The 12541-nt window shown below is 49.6% G+C and overlaps 1 protein-coding gene across 1 annotated transcript in view; it reads right to left on the bottom strand.

Moving 5' to 3' along the window:
* Positions 1–984: 984 nt before the first annotated feature.
* LOC104982998 (transmembrane protein 101) overlaps positions 985–12541 on the bottom strand; it is a 56434-nt gene continuing 44877 nt past the window's right edge. The window contains exons 3-5 of the mRNA XM_010832479.1: positions 1542–1729; positions 1373–1453; positions 985–1219 (exon numbers count right to left, since the gene is read on the bottom strand). Coding sequence (XP_010830781.1) covers positions 1195–1219; positions 1373–1453; positions 1542–1729 — 294 coding nt within the window. The 3' untranslated portion in view covers positions 985–1194. The remainder of the gene's footprint in view (positions 1220–1372; positions 1454–1541; positions 1730–12541) is intronic.

Raw genomic sequence — 12541 nt, 5'->3', positions numbered from 1 at the left:
TGAAGAGAGGAAAAGGGATCTACAGCAGGGGGAGTGGCCAGGCCAAAGGCTTAGAGCATTGGAGTCTACAAGGCCTGTGACCTGACCAGGCTCTCGACCTGCTTCCATCGCCCCCTTCCACCCTATCTTCTGGGAGACTAGAGGGCAGTGCAGGGAAGGGAAGGTGGTAGAACCCCAGGGACCCCAGGGCAGGTGGTGTCTGACCAGGGGCCTCTCCTCCACCGATGGCAGAGCCAGCTTGAGGCTCCTCTCCCAGAGCCACCTCAGGAGGGCATCCCTCTCATGACCTTGTCCCCAGGACACCATGCTTGGTGCTTTATCTCCTGAGTGTGAATTCAGAAAGGGGAGGGAAGCAGCGGAGAGCAAGGGCAGCCTCCACACTCCCACTGCTCCTGCTCAGGCAATGGGGGTGTTGGAAGTGACCCCTTCCCCCAGCACACACACCCATCTCACCCCACAAATGACTCTCCCTCCACAGCCCCAGCTGGGGTCCCATCTCCACTCCCAGCCACTACAGCCCCCAGGGTTAGTGATACATCTCCTCGGGGTAACCTGGGGTGTTGGTACCAAGCCCATTCTCCAGACACTTTCTCTTTGGGGGATGGCGCAGCTCTGTCCCCAGCTACTCTCCTGGGCTGCCTAGCCCGCTCCTTTCCACACCCTTCACCCTCCAGCAGCAATTCTTCCTGCTCCTCCCTAACCCTTTGGAAGAACTTTCAACCTGCCCCCACCCCACCTGACTAGAGCGCCAGAGGACCCTTGTCTGGGTGCCTTCCACTCCTCACGCTGGGGGGTAGCGTTTTCTCTTAGTTCAGAGCAGAGAGGGCCCCTCACTCCACCCCAGCCCTGGCCTCGGGCTCCTTTGGTCTCAGGCGTCATCTTCTATCCTCTCAGCTCTCTCCCCTCCACCCTCCACTCCCACCTGGATGCCACTTCCACGAAGGACAAGAGACAAGATGTAGAAACGCACCATTTCCAGTTCAGTGAAATTTGCACTTTATTTAGAGATCAAGGAAGGACCACATCTGGCCCTCCAGCCCAGGGGCAGGGACACGGAGAAATGGAAATAAGGACCCCAAAGAAGGACTTCAGACCCAGCAAGCCCTGAAAGGAATCCAGGCTCCGGGGTCAGGAGCAAACATGGAAATGGGGTTGGTGTCTTAGCACATCTCTCTCTGGAGGCCGTCGGGGTCTTCACCACAGGTAGGCTCCTTCTGGCCTGTAGGAGGAAAAGGAAAGGAGTCATACGGAGCCAAGCTCGGCGTCGGATCTGGGTAGGCGAGATTGGGGAAAAGTGCTAGGCGGCGGGGATAGGGTGGAAGGAAGACCAGGCCACCCCTCAGGGGACAGCCGTCCGGCGGGGCGCTTTTACCGCGACTTGACCGGCGGGTCCTCGCGATCTGGAAAGAGCAGTATGGAGAGAAGAGCTTCTGAAAAGTCGCGTTTCCCAAACCTGCAGGGCGGAGCCAGAGATGGGTGGGGTCGTATCTGGCCACGCCCTGGTGGCAGCCCGGCCCCGCCCACCCCGCACGCGCTCTCACCGTTGCCGAGTGACCAGGTTGAGGTAGTGGCGCAGCGAGGTGTAGTAGCGGTTCAGCTCATCTGGTGAGGCGTGTTCTCCCGGAGCTTGGGGTTTGGCGGGGTAGGCGTCGACCAGCTCCCCCAGGCAGACGAGCAGGGTCAGTAGCACTGTGGCCATGGCGGGCCACGATCTGCGCCCCGACATCATCTGGAGAGAGGCACTAGAGTCAGTCCGAGCACCTACTTGGAAGTGGGAAGCAGAGGTTGCCATCTAACCGAAGCTTCAGCGACCTGTCTGGGGCTGGTTCCCGACCAAGACTTGGCCGCCTGCTGGCTGTGTGTTCTCAGGCATTGCACCATCTCTGGCCTCAGTTTCCTCATCTGTTAAAAGGGCATAAGCCCTGCCTGCCTCCACCAGAAGGGCAGATGGAGGAACAAGGCTATGCTGGCAGCAGGGACTCCCCGGCTTTTCTCCTTCCCACTTCTGCTGACCCCCTTCTAAACCAGCTTCTCACCATTCAGTCCGTTTCCACCTTGCTAGCCTCAGTTTCCCCACGAACTAGCCTGGGATCCCCCGACCAGACCATTGCTGCATCCCAGGCCACTCACAGCAACAGCTCCAGAGGCAGAGTGGTCAGGAGATGGAAGGCCAGAGGAGTCCGAAGGGCTGGACTTCTACAGGTGGGGCTGTGGCCTCCTCAGCTCAGTGCGTTCCGTGTGGGGCTTATATGCTGGTCTGAAAGGGGAGGGGAACTGGAGTGGGGAGGGCTCTCCTTCCTCACTCCACCCAGGGGCAGATCGCTGAGCTTACTTTCAGACAGTAAGTGATGTCTCCACCTCTAAGGAGCCAAGGCGGAACCCCCCAACACTTGGATTCAGGGTACCTCTGGACAGGATGCCTAGTCAGAACCCCATCTTCACCCTTCAGCACCCCAGCAGCAGGTGTAGCCTCCTGAGGAAGTGAACGATTTGGTCTAGATTCCTGGGAAGACCCCTAGGACCAGGGTTGACACTCCTTTCCTAGCTTGTCCATGGTTGGGGAGAGGAGATGCAGGCAGGAGTCCAGATCCATATTTTCCAGCCTGTGGGACTTATGACCACTACTTCCAAAAGCCAACCTTTTAAGCCTCTTTTCCATAATACATTGACAGGACCTGTGGGGAAAACCTCTTGCTACTGGAGGCAGGATGGGAGCTATAATCTTGGCTTTTGACCTGCTGTCTGTGAAATCCTGGAGGAGGGACCCCCTCTGGACACTCCACTATGTCTCCCTCTGTTCAAGAGTTGGGAGAGGGGTGGGAGGAGGCCAAGGTCCGTCCCCTCCCCAGAAGCAGCTGAGTCAGCCACCTGTACACCCAGCCTGACACATACACATTCAGGTCCAGCAGGCCTGGTATACAGACCCCTTGCAAGGCAATGTGCCCCCATTTCCATCCAGGGGTCACTTGAGCACTGGTGTCTTACAGGACTGAGTGATGCCAGGAATGCCCAACAACATGCCACCATCCCTAGCCCGTTACAATCTCCACTGGGCTCAGGGTCAAAGATCCCCAGCAAGGGAAAGACTCCTGTTTGTTAAGCACCTACTGTGTACTGGGCAGTACATGATTTCAGGCACAACAACACAATGAGCTGAGTTTCTCCCCACATTACAGATGAGGAAACTAATGCTCTGAGAGATAAGGAAGCAACAGCCAAGGTCACCCAGGATTCAAACCAGAGAAAAGGGCTGAGGCTGACCCCAGGGAGAGGCCCACTCAATCATGATGGACAGAAAGGCTTACTATCTCAGACAACCGTGAGGCTTAGGAGTCAGGCATGCAAGGAGGGGAAGGGAAGCTAAGTAAGTATGGGGTCTACCAACCCCATCAGACCCACCTGCCTCCAACAGGAAAAAAAGAGCGCTACAAGGAAGTCTGCAATGAACATTTCCAGCTCCCTTACTCTGCCCTGGCTGGATCCTCCAGTGCTTCCAGACTTCGCATCAGCCCATGAGAGCAGGAGGGACCCTCTTGTTCAGGCCCCTAGTTCTGGGCCAGCCCTTCCATCCTCAGGACAGATGGCCAAGGGTGTTATTTTTAGAGCTGTCTCTGGAAGTGGAGCCCACAGCTCTCTCAATCACCTTTTTATGGGTTCAGTCGCCTGTACTCTCCGGAAATGGCTGCTTATCAGCTAGTTGGGCCCTCTGGGCCCCACACATCCCAAGAAAGGCAAGGTGGGCACGCTGACCGTGGATGTGGAAGATGCCCTAAGGATGAGGGGACATGAACCCCATCCTCAGTGCGGGGAGAAAAATCTTTTTTCTTAGGAAGTCATGTCTAAAGGGTGAGGCCCAACCCTGTTCTCCAGGAATCCCAGGTCACATCCTTAGGGATTCCCTGTCTATGGTGAGGGGAGCAGCAGTTTCACTGGGGAGCCCCCATCTGAGGGCAGAGATACTCTGTCATCCTTGTGCAGCCCCAACTGGAGTAGTTCCCACAACACAGGGACAGACAAAAACATGGGAACAAGCCTGTGTCCAGTTTGGAGAGGAAACAGCAGAAATAAAAGAACTCCACTCTTCCAGAGGCCTTGGGAAGACAAAGACAGGTGCTCACCGTAGCGATGGAGAGGGTGGCCACAGAGCTGGTGAGGACAGCTACAGCCCCAGGGGTCAAGGTCTAGACAAGGACCCTGCAGGCTAGAGGGGTCAGGAACATCTGAGCCAGGGGCTGTGGGCTCTGCTAATACCGCAGCACCAGCTAGGGTGGTGACAGGGTGTTTGTAGCATTCTGACCAAAGCAGAGAGTGATGACATGAGCTGTGAGATGCCCACAGGGCATTTGTGGCATCCCTGGAACCCCCTGACATCTTGGGGAGGGTGGTGTCTGAGGGTAGATGGCAGAAGTTAAGAAGGCATGGGCAAAGGCCCAGATTCAGGTTCAACCTCTCAATAAATCACTTTCCCTTCTACTATTAGAGTGAAAGCAAATGGGACCAGAAGAGGTCCCTCAGGGTGGGCCAGAAGCCAGACTCCCAGTGCACATTTACAGGGCCAGCCAATTGATTCATTAATCACCATTCCCTCATTGAAGAGTGTATTAACTTGTTGATTGGTGGAGAGGATGTCTCAGCCATCGATCAGTGGGCTCAGCTATCCCCCAACTCACACACCCACTATCATTGACACTTGATTCAGTCGCTATGAGACCTGTCTGGATGGTGGGGAACTGACATCTGAGAGAGGAGAAACTTCCAAATAGCTGTTATTGTAGACTTGGGAACAGCACCTTCCTCCAACTTGTTCTCAAAGGGAAGTGGGGACAGAAACACTGAGGTTCCCTTGATCCCCATTCTCGGAACACCTAGCAAGGCCACCCTAGGGGTCAAGGAGGCTTATGGACTTGGACCCCTGTTGACCATTGCTCTTGCCCAATGGGCTCAAAGGCTACTCATCAGGAGAGGGTAGCCCATGCCATTCATCCCTAGAGTCTTAATTTCATATATCCTACCACCTGCCCACCCTCCCCACCTCCCCCACACAAGGCCTCTCTCTGATATCCCATCCACTGGGCAGCACTAGTCTATTACCTTCCACCCTCAGGTGGGGCCTCATGTCCGAGGATCTACACACAGCACATGGCCATGTAGCGAGAATGATCGGTCCTCACTCAACAAGCACTTCTTAGGTCCCTACTATAAACCAGACACTCTTCTAAGCACCAGGGACCAAGCAGTGAGCAAACAGGCAAAATCCATACCCTCGTGGAGTTTACATTCTACTGGCAGATGTCAATTACAAATTGGCGCTTGCTATCTATCTCTACAAGGATTATCATGTGCTACTGCAGCTGCTGATCTTCAACACCCCCTGAAAGGAGCTCAGGGTGGAGAGCAGAAGTGAGGCACTCTGTGCTCAGGGAAAAACTGACGGAACAGTTCTTCAGATAGATATTTTCAGGACCCGATTTTATGAGACCAATTCCTCATATCTAGAAAAGCACTAAAGTCCTTTGTGGTAACATCTGCCCTTTGTGACTAGCAGAAACTTTCTGTCAAAAAATACATGCTTGACTGTCTGTACTCCCCCTTCACCAAATTCACATGTATACAGACCTTTTCACACACACACACTCACTTCTTTGGAGCAGTTTTTCAGAGCTATCTGAAATGCTGCCTCAAATAAAACTTAACTCACAAAACTCACATTTACATTTTTCAATAAGTCAGCTGTTACAGGAACCATGAGGAAGGGACCCAGAGTGGATTTCTGTCCTTTGCCTGAACTCTGTGAGGATCCAGAGCCCTCATACCAGCAGAGGTCCCTTGTGCCCATCTGCCTCCTTGGAGAGTTCAGACTAATTTGGGTAAGTCTCTCCTGGTTCTCAGATCTGCCATATTGGTTGATGATCCTGAGTTTTATTTAGCAGTGCATAGCAGGTACCTAGGACTTCCCTGATAACTTAGTTGGTAAAGAATCCTCCTGCAATGCAGGAGACCCTGGATCAATTTCCAGGTCAGGAAGTTCCGCTGGAGAAGGGATAAGCTACCCACTCCAGTATTCCTGGGCTTCCCTTGTGGCTCAGCCGGTAAAGAATCTGCCTGCAATGTGGGAGACCTGGGTTTGATCCGAGCCTTTCCTTAGAGAAGGGAAAGACTACTCACTCCAGTATTCTGGCCTAGAGAATTCCATAGACTATACAGTCCACAGGGTCACAAAGAATCAGACACGACTGAGCGACAGGTACCTGCCCCACTCCAGTGAAGGATACTGGTGAGGTGGGTTGGGAGGGATGTCAGGGTTTGCTCAGTTGTAAGAAACTGAGCGGTCTGTGCTGAGTGGTGAGGTAAGAGCCTGATCTGATGCTTTTCCTCCACTTGACTGCCTTAATAGAATTTTTGAAATAAAAGTGAAGATATTACATGAAAGCTCCAAAGAAAAGGGATAAGACTCCTTCCAGCAGGTTATGGAGACTGAGAAATTTACAGGAGTGGTGGAGGCAGAGCCCTCATACCATGCAGTGGTCCCATAGGGAAACTGCATTCATTAATTAAAATATTTGCTCATTGGAGGTCACAAACAAGAATTGGACGTTCAGTGATCTGAGCACCCATGCTGGTTTTAGACCACCAAAAGGAGAAACTAAGACGTGCAAGAGGACTGAAACACGCTAGGGTGATACATGCAGGAGTTATGCTCACAAGCAGCACGCTGGCCCATCACACAATTTCACTAGCAAATTTTGTCCCTGACAAATAAATTCAATTTTAAAAATGGGAAATAGAGCCTCTCAAACACAGAAACAAGGGCATCAGAAAGCCAGTCTCTAATTAACACCCCAGCCAGAGTTATGTATGTACAAAACTCACAGTTACAAGTATGTAATTAATTGGAAAATTATACTAAAGGAGATCTCAACCTAAAATGGCCAAATTGGAGTTTTCAGATATTCCAAAATCACTATTTTGGGGGCACACAGTTAGAAAAGGCCTAGGATCAAATAGATGGAATGGAATGCTTACTTTGATTGGTACCTAGAAGATTCTAAAAGAGAAATGATACAGTAACTTCTTTGCAGGAAATCAACAATTAACTGCTTGAAACTATATCAGAACTTGAAAAGGTTGCTAGCACTTTGACTCTGCCTCTCCCTCTGCTCCTCCCACATATGCTCTTCTATCTGAATTGCCTGTCCCAGACACTATCTCTTTTTCTCTTCCAACTCTTTCGCCTCTTGCTCTTCCCTTTTCTAGTGAAGGATTCAAAAAAAAAAAAAAAATCAGAAGTGATTGTAGCTCCCTTTAAGAAGAAACCTATTATAGCAAGAGATAAACCATTCTTGGTGCTTATGTACACATTCTGGACCAAGCAGAACTTAGAATCTTAGTTAAGGAATTTCCCAATCCAAGTCAGGATCCATTGAGATTTGCTAAGGAATTTATATTTAATATATATAATAAGGAATTCAGTTAACCAGCCTAGGTTTTCAGTTAATGCATCTGTTATTTTCTGAAAGCAAAGTGTTAGTCGCTCAGTCATGTCTGACTCCTTGCGACTCCATGGACTGCCTTTGGTTCCTCTGTCCATGGGATTTTCCAGGCAAGAATACTAGAGTGAGTTGCCGTTGCCTCCTCCAGGGGGATCTTCCCAATCCAGGGATCGAACCCATATCTCCTGTGTCTCCTACACTGCAAGAAGATTCTTTACCCACTGAACCATCAGAGAAGCCATCAGAAAGCAAGGGAATAAAGAAAGAAAGCAGGATGGAAACACCCCTTAATGGATTTTGAATCACAAACTCGCACTGAATGCAAGGAATTAGCCAGAAATTGCTCAAACTTAGCTTTCCCCCCAAATTGTAGACTGGACAGAGATTCAGCAGTTCAAGCAAAGATCATACAAATCCATTTTGGACTATTATGAAAGATTTGAAAAAACCGTTAAGCCGCATTCTGGTTTGACACCTGAATCATTCTCTAACCACCATAATGAGCCTTTGCTTGACTTCACATTTTTAGATGACTTAGAGGATATGGCTACTCTAGGCAAAAGGCACAACTTAGGTTGGTCTGAGTTACACACACTCTTGTTACACAAGCTGACCAACTTTACAAAACCATTAAAAAGAAAGTAAAGGGGCTATCTATGAAAATTATGAACCTTTAATGATGCCAATTAAGTACATAATGCTAGCTGAACTTTAACCTACCTCTGCTTAATTCCCAACCAGCAGAGAAAGCCAGATTGAAGGGGGAAAATATATCTCTCTAGAATTCTGACCCTGAGGGAGTAAGTCCTACTAGAAGACTCTGATTTTCTCTCCCTGTACCTTGAGACCAGAGCTCTCAGGATAAAGTATCTTGTCTAGATAATCTCTGATTTCTGAGACTGAGAAAAAAAATGAAAAGAGGAGAGAAAAAATTATTTTAAATTTAACTTCTTCCAATTATTATTTACAACTAGTGAGTCATATTGTGATAGCTGCTTCATGACTAAGCTTAGAAAATGGAACAGTGAGATCTCTCCTTGTGTCTGCCTGGATATATGTATGTTTCAGTAGATGTCTTTGGAGAACATTGCTGAGGTTAATTTGTAAGTGAGCTCTACCTAGTTGGATTTAAGAAAATTAAGTACTTATATAAATTCTGAAATATACAGAAGACAATTGGCCAGGGACTCCCTTGTGGTCCAGTGGCTAAGACTCAGCACTCTCAATACAAGGGATTGCAGTTGGATTTCTGGTCAGGGAATTAGATCCCACATACTACAACTAAGTCTTCGCATGCCCCAACTAAAGAACACACATTCCCCAAATAAAACACTCCAACTAAAGATTCCACATGCCACTACTAGAAAAAAAAATTCTGCCTGCTGCATGTATGCTCAGTTTGCAACCTTATGAACTATAGCCCTCCAGTCTTCTTTGTCCATGGAATTAACCTGGCAAGAATACTGGAGTGGGTTGCCATGTCCTTCTCTAGGGGATTTCCCAACCTTAGGATAGAAATCACATCTCCTATAGCTCTTGCATTGGCAGTCAGATTCTTAATGACTGCTCCATCTGGTAAGCCCTCAGCATGCTGCAATGAACATCAAAGATCCTGCTTGCCACAACTAAGACTCAGCCCAGCCAAATAAATAAATAATTAAAGAAAAAAGATGCTATGTGACTTCTGAGGCCAGGTCACAAAAGGTAATTATTATGAATTAAAGTGTGTTCTGCTCTCCTTGCTTTCCAATTCATGTGTTGGAATCCTAACCCACAGTACTTCAGAAATGTGACATTACTTGGAAATAACGTCATTGCAGATGTCATTCATTAAGGTGAGGTACTTCCCTGGTGGCTCAGATGGTAAAGCATCTGCCTACAATGAGGGAGACCCGGGTTTGATTCCTGGGTTGGGAAGATCCCCTGGAGAAGGAAATGGCAACCCACTCCAGTACTCTTGCCTGGGAAATCCCATAGACAGAGGAGCCTGGTAGGCTACAGTCCATGGGGTCACAAAGAGTAGGACATGACTGAGTGACTTCACTTCACTATACTGCAGTACAGTGAGCTCCTAATCCAACATGACTATTGTCATTCCGAAAAGAGAAATTTGGACACAGAAGCAGACAGGCATACAGGGAAGATGATGTGAAGAGACACAGGGTAAAGACCCCCATCTAGAAGCCACAGAGAGAAGCCTGGCACACATCCTTCCCTCACAGACCTCCAAAGGAACAAACCCTGCCAACACCAGCCTCCAGAACTGTTGTGAAACCACCCAGTTTGTGGGACTTTGTAATGGCAGCCCCAGCAAACTAATACAGCAAGGCAGTCAGCCTTCTGATTCTCTTGGACCACTAGCTCTAGGAGCCACTGTTCTGTAAGTCCAACCCCAAGACATCAGGCTAGAGATGACACATGTAGGTGTCAGTCTGAGCTCCCAGCCAACACCCACAAGAACCCACCAGACATGTGAATGAGCCTTCTTGGGTATCAGACCCAGACAGCTTCAGACAGTTACTGCATGAGACACTCCGAGTCACAATGGCCTAGTCAGGTCCTTCTCAATCCTGACCCATAAAATCATTAGTGAAATACAATGGTTAAGTCACTAAGTTTTAGGTTTACTTGTTACACAGCATAGTAAGCAGCACACATACCCTTTCTCCTTTGCTCCCTCCCTGGTGGCTAAAATACAGACACAGTGATTGTGGACCAGGTGAGCCATCTTCATTCATTGTAGATGAGGGCATACGGAAGCCACAGAATAGGAAACTGGGCTGTTGGACATTCCCAATGGAGAAGAGCTGCCAGCTCCCTGGATACTACTCGCATTTTATCTAAGAAAAATAAAATACTTTCTTGTTTAAGTCATTCTTAATTCTGTCTCAATTATTAAAATCAGATCAATATCCTAGCAATATAATGTACGTAAAACAAATAGCTAGTGTCTACCACATAAGTCGGAGAAGGCAATGGCACCCCACTCCAGTACTCTTGCCTGGAAAATCCCATGGACGGAGGAGCCTGGTAGGCTGCAGTCCATGGGGTCGCTGAGGGTCAACCACGACTGAGCGACTTCACTTTCACTTTTCATTTTTCACTTTCATGCGTTGGAGAAGGAAATGGCAACCCACTCCAGTGTTCTTGCCTGGAGAATCCCAGGGACAGGGGAGCCTGGTGGGTTGCCGTCTATGGGGTTGCACAGAGTTGGATACGACTGAAGTGACTTAGCAGCAGCAGCACATAAGTAAGTGCTTTTTGTTTCTTTTTTTGGATGAGCTGCACAGCTTGTAGGATGTTAGTTTCCTGACCAGTGATCGAACCTAGGCCCCTGCAGTGAAAATGCCAAGTACTAACAACTGGACCACCAGTGAATTCCCAGCAAGTGCTTTTTTTTTTAAAAAAAAAAAAGGTAGCTATTGATATTATCATCAATATTACATCTAAGCTTCCCTCTGACCCTTAATATTGGTTAAATCTGATCAGCAATGGATTAACCACCTCTCAACAATCCCCACAGTGGACTTGAGGCAAACCCATGTCACGCTGGGCAGAAATTGTCCGTGGTTATATAATTTATACCAGGGTTCTCATCTACAAGCCTCAAACTGACCACAGCTCTTCCATGCAGACCAACAGACAGAAAACCACGGACACCAACACAGATTCACATCGTCCCACGCCTCCAACCACAAAATGAACCAAAACTTGAGGCAGCCATGGCATGGAGTGGTTTTAGGGGTTGGTTAGAGTAGAGGAAAGAAGACAGAGGAATAATGACAGGAAATGGGTCTCAGACAGTGGAATGCTTTAGGAAGAGGAAACCAGAGAAAAGAACTAACTCTACCTTTCAAAGTAATCAGGGCAGGCTTCAGGGAGGAGGTAGCCACTACCCTGAAACTGATCTCCAGACTGAAATGAGAAAGGGATCTGCAGCAGGGGGAGTGATCAGGCCAAAGGCTTAGAGCATTGGAGTCTACACGGCCTGTGACCTGACCAGGCCCTCGACCTGCTTCCATCTCCCCCTTCCACCCTACCTTCTGGGAGACTAGAGGGCAGTGCAGGGAAGGGAAAGTGGTAGAGCCCAGAGACCCCAGGGCAGGTGGTGTCTGACCAGGGGTCTCTCCTCCCGTGATGGCAGAGCCAGCTTGAGGCTCCTCTCCGAGTCACCTCAGGAGGGCATCTCTCTCATGACCTTGTCCCCAGGACACCATGCTTGGTGACTTACCTCCTGAGTGTGAATTCAGAAAGGGGAGGGTGGCAGCAGAGAGAAAGGGCATCCTCCACACTCCCATTGCTCCTGCTGGGGGAAGGGGTCACTTCCAACACCCCCATTGCCTGGGCAGGGGTAATCTGGGGTGTTGGTACCAAGCCCATTCTCCAGACACTTCCCTCTTTGGGGGATGGCACAGCTCTGTCCCCAGCTACTCTCCTGGGCTGCCTAGCCTGCTCCTTTCCACACCCTTCACCCTCCAGCAGCAATTCTTCCTGCTCCTCCCTAACCCTTTGGAAGAACTTTCAACCTGCCCCCACCCCACCTGACTAGAGCGCCAGAGGACCCTTGTCTGGGTGCCATGCACTCCCCTTGCAAGGCGGTAGCATTTTCTCTTAGCTCAGAACAGAGAGAGACCCAGCCTGAACTCTGCCCCAGCCCTAAGCTCCTTTTGTCTTAGGCATCATCTTCTACCCTCTCAACTCTATCCTCCTCTCCACACTACAACTCCCACCTGGATGCCACCTCCACGAAGGATTAGGTAAAGCAAATAGATAAGCACACTTTCCATTTCAAAGAAATTTGCACTTTATTTAGGGAACAAGGAAGGACCATTCACAGCCCTCCAGCCCAAGGGAAGGGACACACTCCTCAGACACAGCAAGCCTGGAGAAGAATCCAGGTTCCGCGGTCAGGAGCAAACATGGAAATGGGGTCGGTGTCTTGGCATATTTCTCTCTGGAGGCCGTGGCGGTCTTCACCACAGTTAGGCTCCTCTGGCCTGCAGGAGGGAAAGGAAAGGAGCCAAGCTCGGCGTCGGATCTGGGTAGGCGAG

Source organism: Bison bison, unplaced genomic scaffold (assembly GCF_000754665.1).
Source record: "Bison bison bison isolate TAMUID 2011002044 unplaced genomic scaffold, Bison_UMD1.0 scf7180017861046, whole genome shotgun sequence".
In the NCBI taxonomy this organism is placed as follows: domain Eukaryota; kingdom Metazoa; phylum Chordata; class Mammalia; order Artiodactyla; family Bovidae; genus Bison; species Bison bison.
Note: the sequence above shows the minus strand (reverse complement) of the source record. Positions and strands in the feature narration are given on the sequence as shown.